The sequence below is a fragment of the Morchella importuna genome, assembly GCF_003444635.1.
Source record: "Morchella importuna strain M04M26 chromosome Unknown Morimp01GS005, whole genome shotgun sequence".
Classification (NCBI taxonomy): domain Eukaryota; kingdom Fungi; phylum Ascomycota; class Pezizomycetes; order Pezizales; family Morchellaceae; genus Morchella; species Morchella importuna.
In genome coordinates this window covers 714870-730196 of record NW_025763402.1, presented here as the reverse complement: position 1 = coordinate 730196, position 15327 = coordinate 714870, and the positions used below count along the sequence as shown (strand labels likewise).

The 15327-nt window shown below is 49.7% G+C and overlaps 3 protein-coding genes across 3 annotated transcripts; 2 read left to right on the top strand and 1 right to left on the bottom strand.

Annotated features, from left to right (window-relative positions):
* Nucleotides 1-472: 472 nt before the first annotated feature.
* On the bottom strand, nucleotides 473-3224 carry LAJ45_02740 (uncharacterized protein; the record flags this gene model as incomplete). The annotated part of the gene is made up of 6 exons (XM_046112331.1): nucleotides 473-571; nucleotides 629-1384; nucleotides 1439-1705; nucleotides 1865-2586; nucleotides 2643-2816; nucleotides 2885-3224. 6 exons carry the CDS (start codon nucleotides 3222-3224, stop codon nucleotides 473-475), a joined length of 2358 nt encoding a protein of 785 aa, XP_045974457.1.
* Nucleotides 3225-5314: 2090 nt separating this feature from the next.
* LAJ45_02739 (uncharacterized protein) lies at nucleotides 5315-9249 on the top strand (the record flags this gene model as incomplete). The annotated part of the gene is made up of 6 exons (XM_046112330.1): nucleotides 5315-5352; nucleotides 5500-5857; nucleotides 5914-6264; nucleotides 6313-8929; nucleotides 8986-9056; nucleotides 9115-9249. The coding sequence occupies 6 exons, from the start codon at nucleotides 5315-5317 to the stop codon at nucleotides 9247-9249; spliced, it is 3570 nt and encodes a 1189-aa protein (XP_045974456.1).
* A 2240-nt stretch (nucleotides 9250-11489) lies between these two features.
* On the top strand, nucleotides 11490-12516 carry LAJ45_02738 (uncharacterized protein; the record flags this gene model as incomplete). The annotated part of the gene is made up of 4 exons (XM_046112329.1): nucleotides 11490-11758; nucleotides 11888-11985; nucleotides 12040-12326; nucleotides 12382-12516. 4 exons carry the CDS (start codon nucleotides 11490-11492, stop codon nucleotides 12514-12516), a joined length of 789 nt encoding a protein of 262 aa, XP_045974455.1.
* Nucleotides 12517-15327: the final 2811 nt, after the last annotated feature.

Sequence of the window (15327 nt, the reverse complement as noted above, 5' to 3'; positions counted from 1 at the left end):
AGCAGAGTAGAGTGGAGGGTGGGGTGAAGAAGGAAAATAAAGCCAGCACACAATCATCAATGCAATAAACAACCCCACCACTCGTCTCCTCTCCCTTCCTCAAAGGAAGAAAGGTCTTAAAAAAAAAACTATACAGCAAGAAATATATAAAAAAAGTCCCTTTTTCCTCAACCCGAGAAAAGAACGCCGAATTTCCCGTTAGCGGTAGGTACAGTAAGTAGCCCACTCACAAAATAAAAAGGGCATGCAAAAAAACAACCACCACCGCCTGCCTCCTTTTTTTTTTTTTTTACCCACAAGAAGAACCTGTACACCACACAAGCCCAACAATCCAATTATTTTCTATACCGGCAACTATAATAAATACTTTTTCTCTCCGGATGCCGCTTCGTCATTCGTTTCGTCAGATCATCAATGCCATTTAAATAAAAACGCGCTTGTAAAACACAGTTCTGCCATTGAATGGTATCTATTAATGATCAAGGAACCGGTTGACCTCTGGATCCTCAGCTGAATAAGAGTCATCGTCATCGTCGAGGTTTTCGATCGCGTCTTTAATAAGATGCCCAGCCTATAACCACCCTTTATTAGCATTCTCCCCTATAGGACCATACAAGGAGAAAATTACCTTAGGATCTAAATTCATTGCATCTGTAAAGTGCTTAATTGCATTCTTTTTATCCTTCAACAGCTTATACAGCTTTCCCAACAAAAAGTGCACATTCGCCTCATCGGGCGCAATATCCTTCAATATCTTCAGTTCGTTCAGAGCCGAAGGGTACATCTTGAGGCTCATGAGCGTTCGCGCCTTCTTGAATCTACTCAGGGCACTCCCGGGTGCCATCTCGCACGCAATCTTATACTGGCCCAATGCCCCCGTATAATCCTTAGTCTTCTCAAGAACCATACCGACGCAACATACTAGGACGGCGTTGGTAGGGTTTATCTTGGTCGCGGTGCGGAAATGCTTTTCCGCGATATCGTACTTGCCCATCTTCTCAAATACCTTGCCAAGACCATACCAGGCGTTGTAGTGACGCGAGTCGGCGGCAATGGCAGAGCGGTAAGATGAGAGCGCCTTCTCATATTCTTCATTTGAGACATGTTCGTGCCCTTGGAGGGTAAAAGCGTATGCAAGTTTGGGGTTGAGTTGTGTAGCGCGTTTGAAACATTTTAAAGCTTGATCGTGATCCCGTTGTAAGGAAAAGCAGTTTCCAAGTGCGCACCATGACTCGGGAGAGAGCCGGTCAAGCTCAACTAATTCGTGGGCAAGGTATGATAGCTCGACATCTTTCCGCTGGTGCCAAAGGATCGTGGAAAACACCTCCATATCCTTCGTCCGCACAGGGTCGAGTTGTCGTACTTTCAAGAAACTTCGTTCGGCCTATTTCTGTTGTTAGTCACTGGCATCTCCGCACTCGTTTCGGGGGGCACAAACATCGGCGTAATTAGCCATCTCATATTGAGCTCTTCCAATTGCACTCTGTACCCAAGGCGTCTCCTTCTGGCTCGTCGGCAGTGTACTCAAAATCTGCAGCGCATCTTTACAATGGAATCTGCTGAGGCTGAAATAGCCAGTCCCCAACTTCTTGAACAAATCCAACACATAATACATCGCCTCCTCCTTCTTCGAGTCAGTCAACGGTTTTAACGTCACCGTCGGGGCGGCGGCAATTGGTTTCTGCGCGGCCGCGGCATCGGTCATCTGTTTTTTGCGTATTCTCGTTAGTGACGGATCCGCTGATGCCATTTGTTTCCTTTTTGAGGCAATTGTTGCGGTGGTAGCTCTTGTAGCCCGCTTGGACTCAGGAGACTCTGTGAATTCAATTGAGACAGTAGTAGTGGTGGAGGAGCCGTTACGAACATTAACATCTTCGCTGTTCCCTCCTTTGTCTCTCTCCTTCTCCCGCTCCTTTGCCGCGGCGCCAGTCCCACTGCTGATGTGCAAGCTTCTGCTACGGCTTCCGGTCGACTTTATCTTTTTGGCTTCTCTCTCCCGTTCTTTGGTTGCTAGTCTCGTTTCCCGCTCTGCGCCCACGCCGAGCTTACTCGTGAACTTGCTTGTCAGCCGTGTACTCCTGCGTGCTGGCGCGGCGGTAGTTGTAGATTCCTGTGATATTGTCGTCGTCGTCGTTGAGCGCTTCGAGTTGTCGGAGATTTCACGAGTGTTTCTACTTGAGAGCTTCCTTGCCGTGATTTCAGTAGTCGTCGCGCGGGTCTTGCGAACTGGTGGGGGCTTTTCCGGAATGGCATTCATGTTGCCCCCACCAAGCATTTCGTGCGACGAGGGATTTGAGGACTGCGCTGTTGGAGTTTCAACCTCCCCAATGTTTCCCAAGCCCTCATTTAACCTATTAAAGAATGATGGGTGGTTGTTGAAAGCGAGGTCGCGGTCTCTCGCGCCCCCGTTTGAGGAGGAGAAGGGATCGTTTTGAAGGTTTTCTGAGGCGTTTCGTAGGCCGTTTACCGAAGCGTTTTCTTCAGGTATTGTGCCCGAAACACTTAGTGAACTTGCTGAGGGAAGTTTAAGCGATTCCAGCATCTCCGCTGTAGGTTTAAAGATATTATTGACTCGGAGGTTTACGCCTAAGTAGAAGATCCGAATTAGCACTCACAAGGGAGTCACCGGAGGGGTAACAAACCAGTTTCGCACAGCCCAATGAATGCCTCCCAGAGAAACGGGTTAATCTTTACAGCTACTACATATGCTTCCACTGCCTTTTTTATATCACCGAGTGCGTGCCACAGTTTTCCAATTAAGAAAGTTATTGAGGCAGCATCTGGGACTGCCCTTCTCTCCGTGTCTGAATGTTGACCTACAAGAAACACAGGGCGTCAATAACCGTCGCAATTACCACACGAACCATGGAGCGGGAAAACTCACTCCATGAACTAGTCCCAGTCCATTGCCGTCTACAGCCCTCCAACACACTAACCCCTTCACTCTCTTTCCCGCCACCGAGCTTCAAACAACACTGCGCGTAAACATAAGCACACCCCACATGCTTTGACCAATTCTTCGCCACGTGCAGCGCAGCCTGGTACTGGCCGTCCCTGTACAAACACACTGCGTGTATGTGTACCGAATCGGCGCTTTTGGGGTCGTAGGCAAGCAGTCGCTCGGCCACAAACAAGGCTGTCGGCAAAGACTCTGTGTCCAGGGCCTGCCAGATCAGTTGGCGGAATTGCGCGATGACATGGGGCTGCTGTATAGCGGGCGACATATTATCGGGCGGCACGAAAGCGGCGGACACAGACTCGGGCCTCTGCTCGCTGCTGTTTCTCGGGGGTAGGATGGTGGCAACGGGACGGGGTTGTGGGGGGAGGAAAGCTCGTCTGAAGGAACCAAACCCGAAATGACCATGGAGCGATTTCGCAGATGATTGGGGGAGTTCTGGAACAGCGGTAGTAGTGGTTGTAGTAGGACGTCTAAGAGGAGAAAGGAGGGATGAGAAGAGATCCAGGGTGAGGGCTTACTGGGATACTTGGGAGGTGAGTGGAGGGGGAGAGAGGGAGAGGGAGGAGAGGTCGATTGGGGGGGGGGGGAGGGGGAGAAGATCAGTAACAGGCTTCAGGGGAGCGACGAGAAGACCACCGTTGACTCCGCTGATGTTGCTGGCGGTGATGATGATACCACCGGAGTAGGTGCTGTTCTTTGTCTTTTGTTGTTTCGTTGTCGTTGTGTTGTTTTGGTTTTTGATGATGATTAAGACTGCAGCGAGCGGATAACGTGATAGCGTGATGTATACGGTGGTGAAGCCAGGGTGAATACTGGGACGAGGATGAGAATGGAGATGGGGGGATGGGATGAGTATTCTTTAAAAACAAGGCTGATTATAAGTGCAGTGAGTGATTTTTTCTGTTGATAAACTGTGGTATAAAGGAAGGTTGTTAGTGGTAATTGCAGTTGTTATAGTTTCTTCAAGTGAGGCTGTTGCAGTCTGTTGTAGTTGTATGTATGGGAGTGTTTTGTGTATTGGTATGATATGGTTTGGTTTGGTTTGGTTTGGGGGGCAGGAATAAAAGTGTAGATGACTGACGGGGATCAGCCTGTAGAGTAGGCAATAGGTGACGGGGCCGGGTATATGTGATGGCACTCTCCCATTCATTCACGCATTCACTCACTACTCACACTCTCACTCACTCACTCAGTCACTCTCTGCTCACTCGCTCTGCACTGACAGAGTTAGTTGTTTATGGGCCGAGTGTGTTGATGGGGCAGCAGCAGCGCAGGAAGGGTGGGATGGGCCTGCCAGAGGTTGGGCGGGTAACAAAGCAGAGAAGGAAAGAGGGAGCGTGTGTATGGTTGAATGTATGCCATGGCCCGAACATCCCCTGCGCGATGCGTGTTATTCCTTGCAAATGTCGACAAAGCCGTTGTGTAGCAGCCCCTGCACGCGCGTTGCGATGGCAACCACCAGCGAACAGGAGTCAAAGGAGCGTTTACACGCTTCCCTGCTCACCCCGTAACCCTTGCTCAATCTTCCTACGTATCTAAGCTGAAGTTTTTCTTCCTGAACATTGTTATTTTACTAGTAGGGGGGGGCGCTTTTGCCTAAAAATTTGTCTCTTAGTGCTTCTTGTTAAGGGGTAAAGCGTTGGGAAGCATCAAGAATATTTTTGACGTTCTTTCTTTCTTTACGCAGGGGAATATAAGATGATTGGACGTTACATGTAGGTTGCTCGAGGCTAATGTAGCATCGAGTGACTCTGCATGATTCCAGCTCCTGTGAGAGTCCTGTAGATGACAGACTAGGAGGAGTAGGCAGACACACTCACCTGTGTCTTAGATGTTGAGTCTTTCGGCTGAAGACTCAAATGAAATGAGTTACACCTGTCAAAAGGTACCTGCCAAGAAGTGTGGAAGCCATCATTGACAGCAGCATCATTGACCTCCAACGACGATACCCACGGTAGCAACATCGATATAACAAGAGTCATCGCATGCATACATGTATACATTTGTGTATTCATAAGCAGTATACAAACCCTCGGCCCCCTTCTTTCCCATTCTCTCAGATGCGATGGCAAAAGCAAGCACCAAGTCCGCACGTCATGAGGCTGACCCTAGCCACTGCCAAGATCCGTGACCGTCACCGCCACATGTTGAGTCCTCAACGCGTCGCTCAAGTCAACCCACCGCGACTACGTAAATACATACTGGAGATACATACCTTTCCCACCTCCAGAAACACCCGAACATAAGAACCCAACCACCACCACCATCCACTCGCAGCCCCACGATCCGTTAAAACAAAAACCCCCACCCCCCCCCCAATCCTGTCGCCGGAGCGCGCAAGGAAACCCCGCAATCATGCACATCAAACAGATTATCATCCAAGGGTTCAAATCGTCCGTCTCCCCCCCTCCCCCCCTCCCCCCCCCCCCCCCTCCCCTCATCCTCCCCCCACTCCCCATTCCCCTCCGCTTGCGTCATAGGTCGACCCCCACTAGCCAGATATCGATACTAACAACCCCCATCCCCCCCCCGCCCTATAGATACAAAGAACAAACCGTCATCGAGCCCTTCTCTCCCAAACACAATGTCATCGTCGGCCGTAATGGCTCCGGCAAATCAAACTTCTTCGCCGCGATCCGTTTCGTCCTCAGCGACGCGTACACTCAGATGGGGCGTGAGGAGCGGCAGGCGCTGCTGCACGAGGGTTCCGGCTCAGCGGTCATGAGCGCTTACGTTGAGATCATCTTCGACAACAGCGATGAGCGCTTCCCGACGGGAAGAGACGAGGTGGTGCTCCGACGTACCATCGGGCTCAAGAAGGACGAGTATAGTTTGGACAGGAAGAATGCCACAAAGGCGGATGTGATGAATCTCCTCGAGAGCGCGGGTTCTCGAGGAGTAATCCGTACTATATCGTCCCACAAGGGAGAGTCACGACGCTTACGAATATGAAGGATTCGGAAAGGCTGAATCTGCTGAAGGAAGTGGCGGGTACACAGGTGTATGAACAGCGACGAGCAGAGTCGCTGAAGATTATGGAAGAGACAGAAAGCAAGAGGTCAAAGATCGATGAGCTGCTCAAGTATATTGAAGAGCGGCTATCGGAACTAGAAGAGGAGAAGGAGGAGCTGAGAGGCTTCCAAGAGAAGGATAGGGAAAGGCGATGCTTGGAGTACACCATCTACCACAGAGAACAGGTGGAAATTAATAATGCGATTGATGGAATTGAGGAGACAAGACAGCGAGGAATCGAGATTAATGAGGACAGTAGAGAGGCCTTCGTAGAGCAGGAAACAAGAATTCAAGTTCATCACCCTCTCCCCTCATCAACTACAAATGACTAACCCCTACAGGAACTCGAACACAAAATCACACAAAACAAGCAAAAGTCAGATCTCCTCCAAGTTGACAAAGTCCAGCTCGAAGAAGAGCACCGGGACCACGTGCGCCACCGCGCCCAAATTGAACTCGACGTCAAAGCGCTCACTGCCGATGCCGCGCACCTCCTCGCCGCCAAAGAGCACTACGAATCCGAGCTTGCAGACCTCACCTCCGCCATTGCCGATCGCGAAGCTGAACTCGAGGCTCTTCTCCCGGAGTACAATGCAAAGAAGGAACAAGAAGTTGCTTTTAAATCCCAGCTCGAGGATGCCGAAGCTGCGCGACAGCGCCTCTACGCTAAACAAGGCCGTAACACCCAATTCCGTAACAAGCGCGAGCGCGACGACTGGCTCAAGCGAGAGATTAACGAGTGTCAAACCACGCTTGGGAAACGGCGCGCAATTCAGGGCTCCTTGGAAGCAGACATTAGCGAGATGGAAGGCGAAGTGTCCCAAGTCGAAGCAGAGATCGAGAGTGTCCGGGAGCGGCTCGACGGGCGCGCTAGCATTGTTGAGGAGCTTGCGGAGGAGGTCGCCGCCAAAAAGGAGGAGAGGAACAAACTTCTCGACGAGCGAAAGGAGCTCTGGCGCGAAGACGCCAAGCTAGATTCTGTCGTTGAGTCTGCGCGCCAGGAGCTCGATAAGGCCGAGCGCAATCTCTCCCACACCATGGACCAGAACACCTCTCGGGGTCTCGCCGCCGTCCGTAGAATTAAGGAGCGCATGAACCTCGAGGGGTGCTACGGTACTCTTGTAGAACTCATGGACGTTGAGGAGAATTTCCGCACAGCCGTCGAAGTCACCGCCGGCCAAAGTCTCTTCCACTACGTTGTTGACAATGATGACACTGCCACCATAGTTCTGCAGCAACTCCAGAAGGAACGTGCAGGTAGAATCACCTTTATGCCGCTCAACCGACTCAAGCCAAGACTTGGAAACTTCCCGAATACAAAGGATGCCCTGCCTATGCTCGACTATATCGAGTTTGATGAAAGATACAAGAAGGCCTTTGAGCAGGTCTTTGGCAAGACAATCATCTGCCCCGACCTCAACGTCGCCTCCCAGTACGCCCGCTCACACGGCCTCAGCGCCATCACACTTGCCGGTGACCGTGCAGACAAGAAGGGTGCCCTGACCGGAGGTTACCACGACCCACGGCGCAGCCGTCTCGAGGCCGTCAAGGCCGTCAAGAAGTGGCGCGCGGTGTACGAGGAGCAGCGCGCCCTTGCGGCAGACATCAAGCGCAAGATTGAGCGCAAGGACCAGGTGATTACAACGGCAGTGGGAGAGCTCCAGAAAGCTGAGGCGCGGCGTAGCCAGACGGAGAGTAGCTTTGGCCCGCTGCGGGCGTCGCTGCAGGGTATGGTCGGCACTGTTGGGCAGCTCAAGGATAATCTAGAGCGCAAGATGCGGAGCAGAGAGAATGTAGAGGCGTCGATAAAGAGTCTGACGGAGCAGCTAGAGGCGTATCAAGGAGAAGTCAACAGCGAGTTTAAGAAGTCGCTTACTGCAGATGAGGAGCGAAGACTGGAGGAGCTGACGGCGAGTGTGCAGGATCTCAGGAAGCAGCTGGGCGAGGTGTCGATGGAGAGGACGGATCGGGAGGGCCGTAAAGCGATCCTTGAGGTTGAACTGAGGGAGAACTTGAGGATGCGCTTGGACCAGTTGAAGGGGCAGAGCATGGACAATCTGGAGGGAACCGGATCTGGCCCTGGAGGGCGACGCGGTGACCTCAAAGAGGTCCAGCGGGAGCTCAAGAGAGTTGGTAAATCGATCCATCGGGTTGAGGAGAAGCTGGCGGAGGTAGAAGCCGAACTTGAAGAGACCAAGAAGCAGCTCGATATCTACGAAGCCAGAAAACTTGAGCTCCAAACCAAGCAGCAAGACGAGGCCAAGAACATTGAGCGTCAAAAGAAGAAGATCGAGCGCAGCATGGCCAAGCGCGCACTCCTGATGGAGAAAGCACAAGAGTGCAGTAGAAACATCCGCGACCTTGGAGTACTCCCTGAAGAAGCATTCGAGAAGTACGAGCGTGCCAATTCCAACCAGGTCGTGAAGCGCCTACACAAAGTCAACGAGGCCCTTAAGAAGTACTCCCACGTCAACAAGAAGGCCTTTGAGCAGTACAACAACTTCACCAAGCAGCGCGACACTCTCATGAAGCGCCGAGAGGAGCTTGACTCCAGTCAGGTTTCGATTGAAGAGCTTATCCAGGTACTGGATCAACGTAAGGACGAAGCTATCGAGCGTACATTTAGGCAGGTATCGAAAGACTTTGCCGAGATCTTTGAAAAGCTTGTGCCAGCCGGGCGCGGTAGACTAGTTATTCAGCGGAAGGTTGATAAGAACCAGGAGGCAGAGGATGAAGGCAGTGATGAGGAAGAGGCCGCGAAAAGGGGTGGCGGCGTAGAGAACTATACCGGTGTTGGTATTAGTGTCAGTTTTAACTCAAGGCATGACGAGCAGCAGAGGATCCAGCAGTTGAGTGGTGGACAGAAGAGTTTGTGTGCACTAGCCCTTATCTTTGCGATTCAGCAGTGTGATCCTGCGCCGTTTTATCTGTTCGATGAGGTGGACGCAAACCTGGATGGTATTTATATTCTATTTTGTTTGTTTTTGATTGCGCCTGCTAACAGGAGAGTGTAGCACAATACCGAACCGCGGTAGCACAAATGGTCAAGAACTTATCATCCCGAGCTGACAATGGCCAATTTATTGTAAAGAACTCCCAACCCCCAGTGTTTGTAACCCACTTACTAATTGGTAACCAATCAGTGCACAACCTTCCGTCCAGAACTAGTCCAAGTCGCAGACAAAATGTACGGCGTGCTCTATAAAAACAAAACCTCGAGTGTGGACTCGGTATCCAAAGAGGAAGCGCTCCGTTTCATAGAAGGCCAGAAACCATAATTTGTTACCGCCTAACCTAGATTTTTCTCTTATTTATTATTGTCCTTTCTTTCCCCTTTCTTTTTGGGCGGTATGAAAATAGTTATGGTAATGCGAATTGATTGATTGATATGAATGCAGCAGGGCCGGTTATTGAATTACTATTTCTTTTGTCTTGTATGCGTGTGTGTATTTGTATGTACAGTGGGATATCTTTCTATTTTTCGTATTTTTTTTTTTTTTTACTTCCTGTATTGGCTCAGTTTTTGTGGTTTGTTGAGTGCAGTGGGGAGGAAGATATAAGGTAAAGGTTGAGTAAGGTTAAGGTTGAAGTTGAGATAGTTGGTTGCGGAAGCTTCTGGAAGCTTGGTAATGAGTGATACCTGGTGATTCTGTTGAAGATGCTCTGAACTGGAAATCGAGTAAACTACAACCGAACGCCAGTATCTAGATCTTCTTATGAGCTGCTTCTCTAGTGATAGTAAATACATACTTCATTCCAATCCAGTCTTAAGATTTTCTTAGGATTTTGGAATTTCTGTAAAAGCATACAATCGCAAAGGCTCCGTTCTACTCATTCGCTCACTCGGCTCCTTAAATGCCGAGATTGAAATCCCCGTCTTGACTTTTAGTGTAGTGATATCATTGACCTCGGAAATTTTGTAGCTACAGCTTGGCTGGTCGCACAGGCTATTAAAAAAGCGGACAAGCGGCTCTTCTGACATGCCAAGGGGGATAGTGGCATGTGAACCATCGATAGAGATGAGTGTCAAGGATGATGGCTTGTGATCCTGCCACGGAGGTTTGGGCCCTTCCGTAGCGATTTTCTTATTTCTTTTACCAGTTGTTGACGCTGACCCGAAGACGCTGAAATTAAAGTCCGGCATACAGAATCACTCGTCTACCAGAAATGGGTTGCTGGTGTAGTTATGTGTGATATTCACATGCTCAGACATGATCCATGCACCTGGGGTGTGATCTTGCTGTCTCAGGCCGAGGTGTGTTGCAGAGTATCTAGCCGTGTTGATACCATTGATACCGGTAATAGATCACGATGTTCAGCTGAGGGGTGAATCTGCTCCCAACCGATCGAATGGCCGTCACCATGGAAATTTGACTGCTGCGAAAGATGAGGAGTTGTGATGATGATACTGTAATAATTATATCAGAGCTGAAAGTGGTTAGTGTGTTTACTTGTTTTGTTCTACGGGGTTGCAATTTGTGTTTACGGACCTCAGTGGTTGCCATCAAATCAACTATGGCGCGAGAAGGCCTAGAGGGCGGGTGTGTCAACTTCAGAGGAATTTCGTTTGTATGGGAATCTGAGAAAATGCCAGGGTTAGTCTAGGCGCTAGTACCATTATGGCCAATTTCTATAAGTTTGATTGGCCGATTCTTTAAAAAAAACGCCGAAGTTTACACACCTACCCCCCATAGCTTCTCGAGCTATGGGGCATAAAATAGATTTGTTGGGAGATCCTGTGACAGAATGGTGGGTGTTTCTTCGCAAAAGTGCACACACATATGCGCCAAGACTTGCGCACGTCGTCCTTGAATTGCAGGAATTCCTTCTCTCCTTCTCTCTTTCCCTTAAATCGTTTCCTCTCCTTTTTAGTAGAGTCTTTCAGTATTCTGTTTTTCGCTCTTTATGTACCACTTGTGACGCCTGCTGTATAATCGATACGAACATAGACGATATAAACGAGAAATACGATCAAAACTCAGCTCCAACACGGGCCTGCTTCGAAATAGGGAGATCGATCTCAAGTCAAAGGAAGAAGGGAGAGACCTGACCACGGGAACTGACTGCAGTAGCGGGAGAAACCACATGGCCTTGAGACGAAACTCCACATAACCCCCACAAATCCATCCATACAGAACCATACCTATATAGGCCGATACATCACTTTACCGTCGTACTCTGCTCTTTTAGTATTTTTACCTGTTACTTTATAGACTGCCCTTTCCCCTGTTTCCTTCACGCCCCCACCCGTCTTAACACTTAATTATTATAAGCACCTGCATCCTAAGGAAAATTCACCACAATTCAGTCTCCGGCGACCTTACCGTTCCGTCCCCAGCCCGGCTATCAACCACCAGCTCTCCCACAACTAGTCCTCCACCTTCTTTTCTCCCACCCACCCCCTCTTCTCGTCCGTCTTGTTTCCCACATACCACACCTCCGTCTCCTCAAGGACCGCGGTCACGGTATTATGCTTCACCTCATCACAAACTTCCTTTTGTTCTACGCGGGCGCAATTATGGTCCTGTCACTGTTAGGCCGGTTCTTCAAGCAGGGGAGGTTCTACGCTCGAATCATGTCGTGCTACTTCCTGCTGCTGAGTTGTGCAGCGTACGGAGTGGTTGCGAGTGTCTCGTTGAGGATTGTGGGAAAGGTGTCCATTGCTCAGTGGACTACCGGGAGGGCCTTCAAGAACCTGGCCTGTCCACTCATTGGAATTGAGTTTGACGTGGAGAATGAGGAGGCGTTGGGTGTTAGGCCGGCGGTGTTCATCTCGAATCATCAATCGTGAGTTTTCGCCTTTTACCTGAATCCCGCTCTTTTTTTTTTACTTTTTTTTCTCGTGGTGGGGTGGGTGGTTAAACCTGTCAGGGGTTGGTGCTGGGGATAGTTAGGTGCTAACTGTAATTTTGGTAGGGAACTTGACATTCTCTTTTTAGGACGAATCTTTCCTAAGCACTGCAGCGTCACTGCAAAGCGCTCGCTCAAATACATTCCTTTCCTCGGCTGGTTCAGTATGTGCTCTTTCCCGGCGACCCCCAAGCCTACAGTACTAATCGCTCCCATAGTGGCCCTTTCCGGAACTGTCTTCATCGACCGTGCCAACTCCAAATCAGCCAGAGCCGCATTCGACGGTGCCGTCAAGGAGATTAGGGACAACAAACAGAGCGTCTGGATCTTCCCTGAAGGTACCCGATCATACTTCTCGCAGGCCGATTTGCTTCCATTCAAGAAGGGCGCTTTCCATCTTGCGATCCAGGCGGGAGTCCCGGTCGTTCCCGTTGTCGTACAGAACTACAGCCATGTGTTGCACTTGCAGGACAGAACTTTCGAGCCTGGTACCATCAAAGTCAAGGTTTGTTTCACCCAGGAGGAAATAGCGAAGGATTTCGTAGGCTAATGAAGGTTAGGTTATGGAACCGATAAACACGGAGGGCCTTACTGGCGCGGATGTGGACAAGCTCGTCACAAAGACCAGGGAGGAGATGTTGGTTGAGTTGAAGGGGCTCTCGGCGGCCAAGATCGAGACAAAGAAGACTTCATGAGGGAAATAGGGATTTCGGCTTCCACTTCTGTGGTGACTGAACTAATCTTCTCTTTACGTCTTTTTAACTGTTCTGGAAACTTCTGGAGTGATAGATTAGAGACCCTGGGTATACGCTAGAAAGGACGGTACAGGTTGGAATAGTGTGTGGTTGTTTGAATAGTTGCCCCAGACAGGCAAGTATAGAGTTGTAGACAAAGACCCGAGGAGCGGGTTATTTTTCATTTCCTTAAAGTTTTCTCCCTGGGTTTTCTTTAGCTGGCTGGTTGGTCTTTTCTTTTCAGTTTTTATGTTTTAACTTTTATTTTTGCATGGGTGCCGCTGCTACTGGTATGTAGTGGTATGGGATATTTAGGTACTTTTTGTGACATCTTTTGTGAAGATGGCGGATGTAAACATGCATAGGGGATTGACTGCCTGGTTGGAGAGGGGTCTCGGGGGAGTTGTATGCCATATATTACAATGTGTACCTATATGGAGTTTTCCCCTACCCTGAAATCGCGAGGGCGGTAGTAGAAGTAGTGATAATAAAAACAAAAATGGCGATCCGAAATTTCGGAGGTGTTCGGGCCGAAAATACAAGTCATTGAACCCGTTACCGACACGTTAAGATGTCGAGTGATCGATGGTGAACTAAATTCGCTTATTGTAGTATATGTATGTGCTTACGTCTAAAACTAAGCTACGAGGCGAAAAATCCGAGGCCACAAAGTTTCTATCCAACCCCCACTCTGGTTAATGCAGTTACGGCGTTAATGCAAAGGGGAGGAGGCCAAAAGTCGCCCAACGAATAGAGCCAAACCTGAACTTCTGCGAAAAGAACTATCGCGCGCAACGCCTCAGAGACATGATAACTCCAACTTTCAACTATTGACTCTGCATACGCCAGGAACCGAGACTCCCGCTACTCAAGACCAACAGGCTGACTATATCGTTCGCCTATTCTTACGCAGCGACCGCTGTAGGGTGGTACCTGGGCGCCTCTGCCGAAGCTCGGGATCTATGGCAAGGAGAACTACAGTCAGGAGCCTACGGCTACTTATATGTGGCTACACAAAAGATATCAGCGATGGTGTTGGGCCCCTTTCGGTCTGCATGGTCAGAACCAGGGGATCAAGAGGGAGAGGGGGAAGACCCAGGGCCTAGAAACCTAGAGGGAGAGTAGAAGAAGCACTGGGAGCAAGAGACTGGGGGCCCAGTATCGTATATAGCCTAACCTGGGTGGAGGGATGAGCAATCGGATACGTTTCCCCGTCGTCAGGTACTGGGAGCAGCCAATGGGCCAAAGGCCCAATCCGGCAGCAAAAACTCGAGCGAACCAGAACAAGATGATGGTGAACCTCTCTGCCCGACTTTGGGAACTGACTAGCACCTTAGTAGCTAGATTATTGTTTACTCCACATACCCATCCTGAAATATCGTTGCGTGGTCGAGTGGTTAATGAATTAAACAAAAGATACCTTAGCTATGTCGCCCCGAGTTAGCGGGGAATTAAAAAAAAAAAAAAAAAAAACGCCGCCCCGAGTTCCTGCTTATTTCTGCGAGTGATACTCTATGACTAACTGGACTAGGTCACGTGGCGGGTCATGGCACTCTCTTTCGCCGGAACACCTGCCAACTGCACTGACACACTCGACAAAACCAGGAGCTACAATAACCATAAGAACAATCTGCCGTTCTGGTTTCTTACTATCACACCCTGCATTAACCTGTCAATCCCCAGTTCATAATCGGACGTTCTCGCGCAGGAAAATATTCACGGTGGTATTCCTCTAAAAATCCCCAAGCCCCATTTTTATGGCGCATCCACCCCATTTTCGAGGCGAACAGGAGAGGAGGTTTAGGAGAGTGCTGGTATAGCCACTCCACAGCCGCAATCCCATTACAGATACTCCCCATCTTCCCACAAAGCCCTGGCCGCTGAGTACTCATCTATTTACAAAGCCTCGTAATCCCTCTAGGGCAGGGAGTACTATGCTATCTCCATTGAGCAATGCTGTCTTATATATGGGAGTTTAGGAAGTTTGTTGGTGCTCTAAAAAGGTACGTGGTTCTGACCCTTGGCTCTTGGGCATCGGTCAATGATCGGAAATGCAACATATTCTTCTCGGAGGATTAGTAGCTGTGCGGGTGGGGGTAAGTAAACGTAATTTGTCTATAGATGGGGTGAAATAGGTTTGTGCTGAAGCACTATATACATGTACTTATATCGTAGAAAAAAAGAAGGTGGGGGGGGGAACGAGAAGAAATGTCGTGTTTTTTTTTTATTCACACATGCACCTCTTGCTGGCCGCGGCCGCCCACACCTCACCCCACCAAAAAAAGTAAATCCAAGCCCCAATCCCAGGTCAGACCGGATGGAAAAAGCTTGAGTAGCCAAGCTTTCCCCCCATAAGACAAGACAAAGCTTAGTCTCGGCTCGGCCCACACTAGCGTAGCCGCTGCAGGACCCAGCGCAGGGCAAACTTTCTGGGGAGGACATCCACCATCAACACAACACACACATCTTTCATACTTCGCCAACTGACCACGTCCACACACAGTTCAAAATCTCTGTTCTACCATTGGGGTGGAAGATTGGTCTACTTCAACATGGTTCGCGTGTTTAAGGCGGCTGCTTTATTCACATCGCATTGCGGCCCAGCTACTTGTATCAATCGATGGTGGTTTCCGGGTCACATCCATCAGCGAGACAAGGCTAAGAGACATCACGATTTCCGGAGCTGTCACTCAGCGCTGCCCGCACATCTTGCTATCAACCTATCCCTCCACCTGTCGACAAAATCCTGGCCCCCAAGAAAAAGCAAATCCG